This window comes from Cygnus atratus, chromosome 7 (genome assembly GCF_013377495.2).
Source record: "Cygnus atratus isolate AKBS03 ecotype Queensland, Australia chromosome 7, CAtr_DNAZoo_HiC_assembly, whole genome shotgun sequence".
In the NCBI taxonomy this organism is placed as follows: domain Eukaryota; kingdom Metazoa; phylum Chordata; class Aves; order Anseriformes; family Anatidae; genus Cygnus; species Cygnus atratus.
Genome location: NC_066368.1, coordinates 33805642 through 33819639, shown reverse-complemented (window position 1 = coordinate 33819639; position 13998 = coordinate 33805642). Strand labels below are relative to the sequence as shown.

The 13998-nt window shown below is 40.4% G+C and overlaps 1 protein-coding gene across 1 annotated transcript in view; it reads right to left on the bottom strand.

The window, feature by feature from the left end:
* Positions 1-254: 254 nt before the first annotated feature.
* Positions 255-13998, bottom strand: part of ZCCHC24 (zinc finger CCHC-type containing 24) — a 106950-nt gene continuing 93206 nt past the window's right edge. Inside the window, exons 3-4 of the mRNA XM_035562024.2 lie at positions 13303-13467; positions 255-3262 (exon numbers count right to left, since the gene is read on the bottom strand). Coding sequence (XP_035417917.1) covers positions 3149-3262; positions 13303-13467 — 279 coding nt within the window. The 3' untranslated portion in view covers positions 255-3148. The remainder of the gene's footprint in view (positions 3263-13302; positions 13468-13998) is intronic.

The window sequence follows — 13998 nt, the reverse complement described above, 5'->3', positions numbered from 1 at the left end:
TGAGCCCTGCAGTTGTGGGGCTGGGGGCGTTGCTGCTGGTGTCTGGGTGGCCCGATGCTCTCCTGCCTCATCGCATGCCTTGCACCACTGGCAGGGGCAGTGAGGCCAGTGGGCTGCCTCCAGCCCCAGGAGGGTTTGCACAGAGTTAGGCAGGACAAACCATGGCAGTGTTGCTTCTAGATTTTTCCCTGCATTTTGTTCTTTATCTGCTCTTCCCCAACATGAGTGCAGGGGAAGTAAAGCTGTTTTCTTCCTTGTTATTTTAGATTTACTTGATATTACTTCAACACTTTGTGTCTCCTGCCCAGAATATCATGATATAAAATATCATGATATAAATATTGAACTTTTAACTACACTTTGAATAATTACTATTCTACAGCAATAGGTATTAATAGGTATTAATTATATTGAAGTTGATCATGTGTATTTTTAGGAACCTTATTTTAAAATAAAACCTAAAAGTCCATAAGCTAAAAGCACCACCATGCAGTGTTGAATCTGGATAAACAATTTATAGGCGGGCTCTGTCATAAAAGTTGTGATGATTGCATATAATCGTATTTTGTAGTTAGCCTTTTTTCAGAATCTGGTGATATGCTGTATATCAATGTAGCTGTGCTGAGGGATGTGCTGTTTTACCAATTTAGTGGTTACCATAAGACAGGAAGCACTTAAAAGCAAAATGCTTGGTAGCAACATCTGAGTTTCAGGTTGGACAATAATTTTCTCTTATTTTGATGCGATGGAGTTTCTCTACTTGTCCTTTAGCTGGATGTGAAGCATCAAGGAGTATTTTGTTCATGTACTATTAAGTGCTCAAAAGGAAAAAACAGATCTGGTTTCATATATTGTTCTTTCAACACCAGGCATGCTTTAAACAAAATATCAAGAGCAATGCTAGAGGTCAAACTTTGAAAATACACCCCTAAATTCACCTGTGTATTTTCTTAATTTTTTTATGGACAAGTTAGTATCATTGCTCAGAGATTTTCTCTAAAGTAATTTTTGAGTCTGTGCAAAACAACGCATTTTTTTGAAAATGCTAAAACTGCATATCTTGACTGATGCAAATGAAATCTGTTATTAGTGTTAACTTTCAATATTATTCTTCAGCTATTTTAGTTGATAGAATTGTCACTGGGCAAAATTAGTTTGAGTGATTAATTTTAGTTAATATTTCAGCGTTATATCATATTTCTCATGCAGTGATGTCAAAGCTCTAGTAGATATTAAGTGAGCCTCACAGCACTGCTGTGAGGTAGGTATACTAATGTATTATCCCCATTTTTGCAGCTGGGGAAACTGAGGTCCAGAAGGATCTTGTGACTTGCCCCAAATTAGTGAGCTACTGGATGAATCATGGTCAGAAGCAACAAATCCCGATGTTTTTCCGTTGACCAGTAGGCTGACCTGGGCTTACACATAAATAAAGAAGTTTGCAAGATATATAGATAACCCTACCACCAGAATCAGCGGAAACAATTTTGCCCTGTTTATAGCAAAGCAGGGAAATAGTGAAAATTTCACCTCAGGGCAAATTTGTGAAGAGCTTCACATTTCCTATAAGAATGCTCAATAAGTATTCAATTTGCTTTACAAGAGCTTGACTGTACATACTTAGTTACATCTTGGTATTGCTTGGCATAAAAACCCCTCTGTATTAGCATTATGGAGTTAATCCTCAAAACAGATTTTATTCACATCAAGTTATTTAGGATTTAAAATATTGCTGCTAGGTATCATTCACACCAATCAATCTCTCTAAAGGAAATTTAACAAATTTTTGATTAAAAAAAAAAAAACACAAACCATTATCCCTGTAATTTTTCTTAGTAAGTTATGCAACTGAATTGCTTGTTGTGTCCTTGTGTCAATGTACTTATATAGACATACAAACAGGATACTGTCTCGAGGTACTTTCATTTCATGGTATTTTCCAATCCCTGATGAGATACTTCTTTGCAACTGGATGCCCCTGCCCAAAGTTCTACCTGAAATGGGACAACCAAATATAACTCCTACATTTCTCCTAAGGTACATAGGTGTATCAGGAAGACAGAAGTGGGAAGGTTATATAGAGTGCTCTTCGTGCCTCATAACACCCTTATGGCTAAAAAGCTTTTATATTATAACAATTTGTACAGTAGAAAACAGGACATAAAAATACTTCCAAAAAGTGGCTTTAAAACTACTATAAATAGTAAGTTTGGCTTATCATTTAATTAAGGGTTTGGGGGACAATTGTAAGCATTCTTATCCCCCATTATTCACAGTAAATTTAGTGTGCTTTCAGCCCAATGAATAGCCTATATGCATACAGGGACCATTGTAGCAGAATTATATGACAAGAGAAGGATCTGTTAGTCACACAAGCAAGCCAATTTCATCTGCTCCAAAAACCTCTTGGAATCCTTCCTGATGCTCTGGGTCCTGTTATGGCATTCCCTTTCTACACAAACCACACCCTCAAACAATTATTCACTTTTTTTGGCCACATCCTGCAAAAAAAATTTTGCCTAAGCCCTGCCCAAATGACACTAACAAATAGAAAAGTCCAAGAAAGCAGCAGCACAAAACTCTCAGACTTTCTAAAACTCGGAAAACAATGATTTTCCTTCTTTTATGTTGTGGCTTGTTTAATCTTCCTTTGTCTTGTCATATAATAGGAATAATGTTCATGTTGTGGGTGAGTGCTTGCAATTAGTGGCCCCACAGTTATTTAACCTCTGCAAAACCCATTTATCACATATTCCTTGTCAATGTTACATCTTGCCTCATGAATAGTACTTCATTTCACCTGGCCATGATATAGGGTCTGTGTAAACAATCAGCAGAACCCGCAGCTGTGGTTCTGTTGTGAACACTATCAGTAATGCTTATATATGTGTGTACATATATATATGTAAGTTTACATATATATGTATGTATACGAATTCACCATAGTCCTGTAAATACCTGTTGCATGTGTGTGCATACACAGGAGAAATGTTACATTCTGTTAATGGTAAGGCATACTATTAGGTTATAGATAGGCAATATTGGCAATTATTTTAGCTTTTATCTTGATTTGTTGTGTTGCTGTTGATCGCGTGCTGCCAGAGGATCTTTCAGGATGATGGGGACGGGAAGAGGCCACTTGGAAGGTTTATTGCACACGGCGGCAGTAGTAGCCCAAAACTTTGCACTTCTCACACAGGTGCTGGGGATGTTCTTTGCTCTGGTCTGAAACATCCAGGCCATCGGGCTTTTCCAGGGGTCTCTGCAACGAAAAAAGTAAATAAGATTTGGTCCAAAGTTTTGTCACTGGCTGTTAGTCTTTGCTACATATTTTAAACCTAATTTTATGCTTGACAGAGCTTTCTCATAGCAATTACAAAGGTCCTGCATTTCTTTCCTGAACAGACCAAATGTTTTCAGTTCTTTGCTTTGCAGAGGCACAGAGTGCCCTCACAACCTCGAATGACGTTCTTCATAATGGTGGTGCTTATTTGGCTGTAGGTGTTACTGACAGCGTGAGCTGGGGAGTAGACTTGTGTGGTCATGTAACTATTTATTCCCTTGGCTCCAGTAACTGAGACGTCCCAAAGGCATTAGCACCTCACGCATGGGAATCCCATTGCCCAGCAGTGCCAGGAGGGGGTAACAATGGTAGGACTGACTGCTGCTGCAGGAAAACTGTCTTACCAATGCGCAGATACTACACAGGGAAGTAAGGTCTTCCCAATATTCAGCCCCATATTTCTGAGGCTGAATTTTTCGAGGTAGAGCAGCTGCAAAGCTATTAATGAAAAAACAAACAAAACACAACACACTCTGCAATGAACCTGACTAACGACTTGACTTTATTTAAATAACACTTTTGGAGTCACAGAGCTGGCAGTATGTTCAGCTTAACAAGGGAACAAAACTGCTTTGATTCTAGTAATCTTTGCTCTTTAATTTTCCATGACATGTAAGAAGCTTCACAATCACTATGAAAATGTTCAATATTGCAGTAGGGCTGTTTGCAAAGTCTAATAGGTGAAGTGGTGATAGAGGTGTGAGGTAGAACATCATAAGGTGCGCAAATTTTTGAAAAACAAACAAAATGCCTTAACGTGATTTCTGTTTCCTTGAAATGCACCTGAAAAACAATTTCATTGCTCCGTGCATTTCTGTGAGGAACATAGTGGTTGTTCTGTGGGACTGTGGTAGAGCCAGCACATGGGGTAAAATCTGAAAAGAAGCCCTAAGCTTCTCGCAGTTCTCACAAGGGTAGCAGACCATTGCTTACCTTTTCTTAGTGTGGTTCTTGCAGCAAAGGATGGATAAATATAAATGGCCACAATTCTGTAATTTATCTTTTTGTACCTTCGCTAAATAATATAAATTTGCCTTTAGCAGTAAAACCTTAAAGTACACCTGATCCTTTAAGTTCCCTAGGTATTATAAGTTCTTCATTCCAAAGCCACCCACCTGAGACCCCCATGGATAGGGAGAACAGAACCTTCTGAAACTCTTTTGCTACATAACACTGCAAGAACTGTTCACAATGCAGAAAATGGAAGAGTTTCCCAACTTCCAGTGGTTAAAATGAGGCAAAATATGTGTTTCCTATTATCCTAAACAAGGGATGTCTGCAACTTCTTGCTGTGATCAGTTGTATTGAATTATAAGCGCAACACTTCTGTTAGAGTTAGTAGACAGAGTATATGGGAGCAATTCAGTGGGGATTGACAATGGTTTGTTACTGACTCAAGATTCTTCCCCACAATATGTTGCCTGAAGTTTTCTCTTTTTGTCAGTTTCAACTCATTTACAATTTCATTGCAAGTTGCATTTCCTGTATCAGGTAGGGGGTGCTTGGACCTGTATTGGTGGGGGATGATGAGGGAGGATGGACCCCTTATATCCTCTAAAACTCTCAACCCCCCTGCATCCTTAATGAGTTTTGAATGACTTGTTGGAAGTCAGTATGTATGGATCTGAGATCACAACTGATAATACTGAGTTTAGGCTTGCAACCCAACCACTATTGCACGCTGGGCTTCTGCAACAACAGAGGCAAGTTGAATAAGCTTATTTGGTCAGAAAAACTTCTGCCCTTCTGCTTCTACTGCTTATTCTGCCAACATCTACCCACAAATTTTCTTCAGGAATTTGCGTTACATAAATCTGGTCATAGATGATGCCCAGGTTGAGGAGCCCAAAGAGTTAAATTATTCTCCTCAATGGGGAATTTTAGAGCTTTGAAATGCTACACTTAAAACAGGCTATTTGACTCAGCTCTGATTGCTTCTACATGCTAGCTGTGCTCTGATTAAAGAGAGAAAATACAGCAGTTATCATGTTTATTGATATAAGCCAGATTTTTTTAATACACAGGGCCTTGGGAATCATTTTTCCTGGAAATAGTGCAAAGGACATTGGGAATGCCTTGAAGTGCCAAGAGTTTTTGGACTGTTTTCAGAAACAATAGCTCTCCGTGGTTTGCTTTCCCCCTGCGTTGATTGAGCTCAGCTTTTTGGCCTGTGAAGCATTCCGATTTCAGAAATGTTATTGTTACCAGTGTGTTACGACACAGAGGCTGGGAGAGAGGGGTTACGGATGCAGGAAACCAGGTTGCCAAGGGCCAGCTGGAAGGAGCGGAGCAGAGCCGAGCTGGGGCTGGGCTTCTGGTGGGCTCTGGAGCTTCAAAACTTCAGCACTGCTGGTGGACTCGCCTAATTTGTGCTTTAAAAACCATGTCAACCCAACTTTTACATGAAATGAAGTCCTAGCTTATCTCTGTGTGCTTTATGGGTTTCCTGTAATGAAAAAAAAAAAAAGACCCTGCAGACACTCTGAGAAGCAACTGTTTTCTTTCTACTGCTGTTTCTTACCCCTGATGGTGTAACCTTGTGGAGGTGTTTAAGGCAGTACCCTTACACCATTTCTACGTTCCTCAATGCTGTGCTAAAAGGGCAGGACATGAAACAGCCAAAGAGCTGCACATCTGCTGAAGGAGGACTTTGTGGGCACAGGTAGTTGAGGCTCACCTGGGGCAACTCTCACCAGCTTTGCTGTGGTGGAAGCAGAAGGGAAGGAGAAGATGCTGACCACAAGAAGGGACTGGCAGGCTTGGGCTGTTCCTTACCACCTGTTGATTTGGGGAATTGTCTGAATGATGCGGAAGGTCTGCATAGCTGCAGAGTCTGTGGGAGGCTCCTGACCCTCCTGGTGCTCCTGGTTCAGTGCTGCTGCTGAGAGGGAGGGGGACAGGCTGTTGGGCTGAAGAACCAACACCTTTCCTTAGAAAGAGGTGAAATGCTTATAGAACAGCAGAAAATCCTGCTTTGCTTATCTGGGAAGGGCATTCTTTTTTTCCATTAAAAGGGAGAGTTTAAATATTTTTTTTAATGCAAGCCTGCAGCATTTGGCAGTCTATTTCCCATAAAAACTATGGGGGTGGGCATTTTCCAATTTCCTAGGTTTGTGCATCTTTCTTTAACTTTCTTCTGGTAGTTGCTAGGTGGAAATAACCTTGTGCAGCTCCACCAGGAAAGCATTTGGTGGTAGTGACTAATGCTGTTGCCTGAGGGGAATAATGCTGAACTAAATTTAAATTTATATAGCAATTCCTGTCCTGCAAATTAAATTTTGATTGTGCACTATTGCTCTCACAGCCTGTATGTACTGATTGAACCCCACATTCCATAAATCAGCTTTTTTTAAAAGAACAAAACACAAACATAGCCAAAACACCTCATGCTTAATAAAGTATTAGGTATAAGAGGAAACATCAATAGGACACCCTTAAGGGAAATTATTCTCAGTGGAATTAAATGGGTGCTTATATTTCTGTTTAGAAGGTTGATTTTTTTTGTTGCTTTAGATTGAAAACATTTGATTTCACCATTGATAGATAAGGGGTCATACCAAAACTCAAATGCAAGAAAATGCTTTTTCCTTCATTGAGAGAAGCAGCAGTCTGGGTGACCTGTTTCCCCACTGCTGGAGCACCTAAGGATGGGAATGCAGTGGCTCCCCCCCAGCCACTAAGGAGGGATTAAGTCCAAAGGGAGGAAAGATCATACTTGTAGGCCTGAAACTGCTGAACACTGTATTGGGCTTCTGAGTGATCAGAGCCATCCCTCCCCATGCTGAAGGAAGAGAAACACCTGGGAAGGGGAATTATAAGGCAACCGCTGCATTGCCTGTGGAAGTAATAGCTTGGATATTATGAAGAATGTATTTACATACCAAATTATTTTCAGTCGAGCAATAAATTTCTGACAGCTGGAAGCAAGCAGTGTCCAAGAGGACAAGTCAATCCCCAGATGGCTGGTTCCACACCAGTGCAACAGCTGTCATCACAAACAGCACTGGAGTCGGCCACAAAGACAAGAGACAAAGCCTTGATAAGAGGCCAGCCAGGAAGCAACCACAGGCACAGATGCTGCTGCTAGAGCGGGCAGGGGAAGAAAATGAAAATTCAAAGCTTGGCATCTGGGCTGTTGCAATGCCAAGAACGCCAGTGCATGGCTAAAAGGATTGGCTCCGTGTTGGGGCAATGTAAGGAGGAGCACAAACAAACAACTACAGAATACCAAGTCCTTGGAAGAATGAGAGGTAGGATTAAGTCCTGTCTGAGACTTAATAGCCATCCAGTAACTTGGTCAGGGCAGTTCTTTGCTTTCCTGTTCCTCAGTAAGACCTGAGCTCCACAGGCCTCTAATTTTTGCCCCATGTCTTGTGAATTCCTTTAGGTACTTCTGCTGGGGGATTTACTGCTTGAGGGATGCGGTGGAAATGCAAAAGGAGGAGCACAGTGGCACAACTTAGTCATGAAAACAAAAATGCATGTAGAGCTTCCTTGCAGCAAGGAGCAGTTTTGCAGCTCAGGTGTGAGAGCCACATGATTTTTCTGCTCCAAATTAGTTGGGAGAATGGCAGAAGATCTGCTTGTCAAGCTCTTGCATTACCACTTGTAGACATGCTCTGCCATCTCTCTTAAATGCAGAGATTTAGAGCTGTATTTATAGAGCACTCTGAAGTATATACACAGCTGTAAAATTGCTGAGAAGACTTTTCCTGCCCCAGGGAGATTAAAAGCTCATTCTCACAGATAGGGTATGTGGAATAAGAGCACAGGGCTGAATAGAGACTTTCCTTGTGGGGAATTGGCATGGGCTCTTTTCACTCCAGGAAACGAGCCTCCAGGAACAAAGAGCAGGTGGCAGGGAAGTGTGGCTGCTCTCATCTCCAGGGACCAACTAATGAAAGGTATGCATAGGAAATCAAGATTTTAGCATAGCTGTAGAAGCCATTCACAGGTCCAACACGTGTGCTTGAATGGCTACCCCAGAGCTATCCAGTGGAGATGATTATCTTCAATACTGTGATGATATTGCTTGAGCCAGTTAAATGCAGTACTCAAGCTCAAACCATCCCTTGTGAATACCATGTGGAGAAGCCCTGCAGTACTGAGAAGTCCATAGATTGAGAGAAGTAATAGGGTAAGATGAAATAGAGGGACGGAGAGGAGGACTAGAGAAAAGGGTATGCCTGGGAACTGAGAGTAAACTCCTAATTTATCAAGCCATAATATCAAGGGAATAGCCATAATATCAAGGGGAATGTCTAGCCATTTTGAACAGAAGAATTTCAAAGCTTTCTCCTAAACGGGACAAAAGCACCCTAATCTCCAATATTCAGGGTTGATGTAACCAAGCATGGTGGTCTGTGTTGTTACGTTTCAGCTATTGAACAGACTCCTCAGATGTTGATCAATTGGCTGAGAGATGGGGAACATAGAGATACTTGGTAATGCTAGAGGACGGGGAAGTATCCTTGGAGATGGCTGCTGTCTTGTCGTAGATTCTTACCTTCCTGTAAGCACCTCTACCACCTGGGGTGACACATGAAAGGGGGGGTGTTGATCTAGCCTGGTATGAGTTCTTGTGTGTAGATGGGTGACTGAATGTTTTGCCAACTCTTTCATGCTGTGTATGCTTATAGGAATGGAGACTTCATAACATGCCCTCACTGGGGAAATGCAGTAACTGACTGTTCTTAGACATGGTCTGAGCTCTTTGCAGTTAAGTAATTTTTATACTTGTGCAGGTTCTTGCAACTTGGCATAAGGCTATAGTTAAAGCTGAGGAAGCAACAATGATCAGCATCTGCTGATAAAAATGATCCTTTTCTAATAATGTTCAAAGTATCATTGTGACCTAGCAGATTAACCTACCATTCAGTAAAAACTTTTTTTTTTAATGAGTAAGAAAGAGATGCTGAGTTGTAACATATTTCAGAGGGGTTATATTGACCAGATTGCTTTGGAGAATAAATCATTTCTTTTGCTAGAAGTAAATACTGTCTGAACTAATCAAACTTCTGTCTAGCCAGTTCATCTGGATTTCGTTAATTGTTTTTTATTTATGAATTACTTGTATTATTATCATGTCATACAATATGGCAACTTTGCAGTAAAAGAACAGACGCTACAAAGTAGCAATACCCATTTTTCTTGAATGGAGTTTATCCGTATAGGTACTGAGTGTAAAAATGGCTTCTGGGGAGAGGCAGCCTCTTTTCTTAGATGCTTTAAGTTGGAAAAAAAAAAAAAGGTCCAATGGAAGCTTCAGATGAGTGAAAGTCCTCTGTCCGATCCCATATAACGAAGTCAGTAGGAGCAAAAAATTAGCTAAGGATATTGACTAATGCCCTGGGGGGGTTGAGGAGTGGTTGGGAAGTGATTATTTAGAAATGCATAGGAACTCTATTCATGAATCAGGACTCACCTTTAGTAGATGCCAGCAGAGTAGTGAAAATAAAGAATAAGCAAGAAATGTATATAGAAATTGCTAAGGGAACATAGTAGTTCTAATAGTTTATTATAATACAACCAAATATGTGCACTATATGCATGTGTGCTTTAACTTTCCAACTAGAAACACTGGACTTTGTAATTAAAAAAAATGTTCACTGTGCTTTTATAAAATGCATGGCATTAGCATAAGAGTACTGGTGACTGGGTACAGAATATTTTCCAAAATGCTGTAGAATAACACCACACGGACAAATATTGATAAATGTTTAGAGAGTCTGGTGTGGGACTGGATGCTTGGACAAAAAACATGCATGGGTTAGCAAACATTAGGCTCAGTCAAGAAGCAGTGCTGACCTCATGCAGCCTAAGTTAGCTCTCCTTTGCTGCTGGCTCTGTGCATGAACTGATGTTTTCTTTACTGTCTGGCTATTGCTGGTATGTTTAATCAGAAGAAGTACAGAGCACTGGAGGAATGAGAATAGAAGGAATGATGATAGTAAAACTGAAATGTAGAAGCAGAGACAGGTAAGGCGGAGACAACAGGATGCAAAATCTTTCAGTTTGAGGTTGTAAGTTTAAATCTGGGGAAAAAGCTCTAGTGACTGGCTGCAAGTTGTTTACATCTGGAAGCCAAACTGAAATGCACCATGCCCAGCCTTGATGTCACGTAGCAGCAACACCTACTGATGGGACATGAACACATGGATAGATAAGAGGAGTAAAGCCCTTTCACAACTCAAATCAAGGTCTTAGGGAATGATGTGGAAACAGTGATGGGGGTCAACTGTGTAAATCTGTGGTGCAGATGCTGTGATTGTTCCCCACTGTATGTGGCTCCGGAAGCACTGTGGGCTACAACCCTTCTACATTCTTTGACTTCAGTGCTATGCAGATCATAGACTCCTCTAGCCCCGCTGTGAGGGGCACCATTACCATAGGACTGTTTGCAAACCTTCTTTACTACAAAACATTCATACTCCCCGCTATATAATAGTTCTTGGATAGTGTGGATGGGATACTTCTCGAGTGATTTCTTGTGACCCTTTGAACGCTAACAAAAATGATGGAAAGAATCTAGAAGAACAAGGTAAATATTTATAAACTTGTGTTATAAATCAGTGGTCTTGTAATTTCCCTGACCCTTGAGACTGTACTTCCATACATGTGATAAATGACTGCATTGCTCAGCCCAGATTTCGGTGCAGTTGTCTAAGCAAGCTGTCTAAACAGAGGCAAGGAACCAGAGACTTTAGAAGCTTTGAACTTGTCTCATAAGTTAATGAAAGAAAAATGCTTAGCTTTCCTCCCATGTACATGCTACCACAAAGAAATTTTTCCTTGCTTTTTTTTCTCACTTGCAGTATAGTTTCCAGTCACAATTTTGTCAGGAAAATTACTGTACTTTGTAAAGGTGACCTCTTGTTTTCAGGTTTGGACTCAGAGTGGCATTACCACAGAGACAGCCGAATGGATCACATCACTTGAACTGGCCAGCAGAAACAATGATATTCACTGACTTGGCCATAAGTTCATTGTAAATTTAAAAAAAAAAAAAGTCCTATGCTATTTAAAGAAAAAAAGACAATCATCGCATAGTGAAGTGTGTCAAGTGTAAAGCAAGTCTTCTGCCAGACTTCAAAAACTACCATTTATATTGTTTCAATGTACTAGCATTTATAAATCAATATTTTGGCTGTATATTGGAATGCGATGTTGCCATAGAAATCAGCCAAATTTTGCCTCTGGAGTTAAATGAGTATACACATGTGTATAAAAGGGAAGAAATACTTGATTAGATATTCTTAGGTGGGATAATGCTTAATAAGCTTATTTCTATCTCTCTCTTTGCTGCTTGTTGCAATGAATTTCAAGATTGCTTTTTTCATCATAATAAAGTAACAATATTCTTCAGGATTATTTTTTTCCTAACTCCCTTCCTCCCCCCAGAATCGCATGAAATGGTATGAAGTGTTTCTTATGAGCCCATGGAAAGATTTAATAGGAATTTTACAAGCACTTAGGTAGTTAATGAGACACCTAAGGTTCCCAATGGAATTTCCTTTTCACCTATTGCAAGTACATCCAAATGATCCATCCATGGTTTGTGCACCCACTGTGAGTGGGCAGCAGGTAACTTAACCCATGCAGTGCTCTATTTATTGCTGAAATTCAGCTAGGATGAATTGCACCTGAGGCAAATCACACCTCCCAAACTCTTAAAATAATTCCCACCTATTCCATCTCCAACAATTTACTGTAATATTGCAAACTCACACTCAATTTTTTCCATTATGTTTCTTGCATTTGCTCAGTATCAGCCATCTTGAAGGAAAATACTGTGTGGCTTAAGACAGCTGTACTCCCAGATGTCTCTGTTCTGCCTGCACTGGAATTGACAGCATTAAATCCTAGGTGTTGCTCCAATATCAGCTGCAGTTCTTAAATCATTCTCTAGAGGAGAGCCTGCAGTAGTCTCTTTTTGGTTATGCAAAGTAACAGCTCTATAGCGTATATTGGCCAAAAATATTTTTGTGGGGTTGTCAAAAGTGACCTTGTGCATGAAAATCCAGCTTGGACAAAATCAGCCTGTAGCCTGCTTAGTCAGGGAAACGAGGGACACGAGCTTATGTGGTTGGTCTGTCCCATTAACCACCATTGAACTGGCTGGCTGCTTGCAACCAGTTCTGAGAGGGTACAGACAAGAAGTGCAATTCAGTCTTCCCATCATTATTTGGAAATTCAGGAGCAGGAAATGCAGGATGTTACCTCAAGGGACAGATGCAACTGCAATCTACAAGGGTCAGGAAGGAAGGCTCTGGTGGGCAGCACAACAGGTACAAATTTCCTACCAGAGCAGCTACTCAGGCTTGACCCTTTCAGTTAAATAAAAGGCTTTCTCTTGAACTTATTATCTTGGGGATCACAGTATTACGGAAACCAAGAAACCTCTGTTTACCCAGGCTGTCTTTCTTTACTGTTGTTAACTAAGGTATTTCATAGGCAAGTGTCATCTCAGTGTTTTTCTGTTTTATTGCTAATCTTTATGAACAGACAGCTCGTAGACCAAATCCATTCTTATTTCAACAGGTGATCTAAAGAAGTATACGTGGGAAATAAGTTCACTGACACCACTGGAATACAATATTAAGTTGGTGAAAATATGAAGAGAGTCAGAAGCATCAGGAGGCCCATTTCTACGGCTGAATTTGTCTTATTCTATTGTCTAATGGCTCCATCTAAGATTATAAGGCCCCATAGTCAGTTTTCATGAGCAAGATAGATAAAGATTTTGTTTTGGACATATTTTTACTGAAAGGGTATTGAAATTTTGCAATTCTGGCAGTAGTTCACATTTCCAGGATGCTGAGAACAGCAGCTCATTTGGGAAACATTTTTTGTCATGTGTAGTCCATGCCAAGTCATTTTAAGGTCATAGCCATGCTTTGCAAATTTAAGCATGTTCCAAGTCCCAAACCTGTATGCCATCAGGTAGGCATTTCTCCTACCTGTTTGTGAGGATAAACATTAATGTGGCACTTGATACATTCTTGTCCCATGTTAGCCCAGGAGTTTCCACTCATCCATTTTCTCTTGCATTTGGGGCACTTATATTCACCGAAGCAGCGTTTTTTGCCCTGGTATGGAGTCAAGCCTTCTCCTTTGGGGCGAGCCTGAAAAAGAAAAGGAAGTAGCAATGAGCGATCAGAAAGTGTTGGAGGGGGAGTAGTAAAACAATGTTTTTATTTAGGAAACTGGGCAAAAGATACCAGAGCCCAGCATGAAGTCCGTATCTTCATGAATAGTTCATACGCTGAAGCTCGAGTTTAAGTTCTGAGAGTTACTTCTGAGAAGTATTCACAAGTTCAAGAACGCTTGTGATGCTTCTGACACTGAGCTCAGTATTTAGAAATGTCTGTGCACTTTTTGCGATGAGTATTTGTTAATATCCATTTCAATACAAGCAAATTGTATCTATTGAGTAAGTATTGCTATCACTGTATATAACATCAGAAGTAGCTCACTAGCAAAAGATGCTCTTAAGTAGGTCATTTTCTGTTCCCCAAGAGAAGCTCTAAGAAAACAGTTTACAGTTCTGCGTTGCACAGCTTCTAAATGATGAAATACTGGCAATCCACTAGTATATGTATATGCATCGTTGTATGTGACAGTCATACTGGGATTGAATATGAAGAGAAGGCATG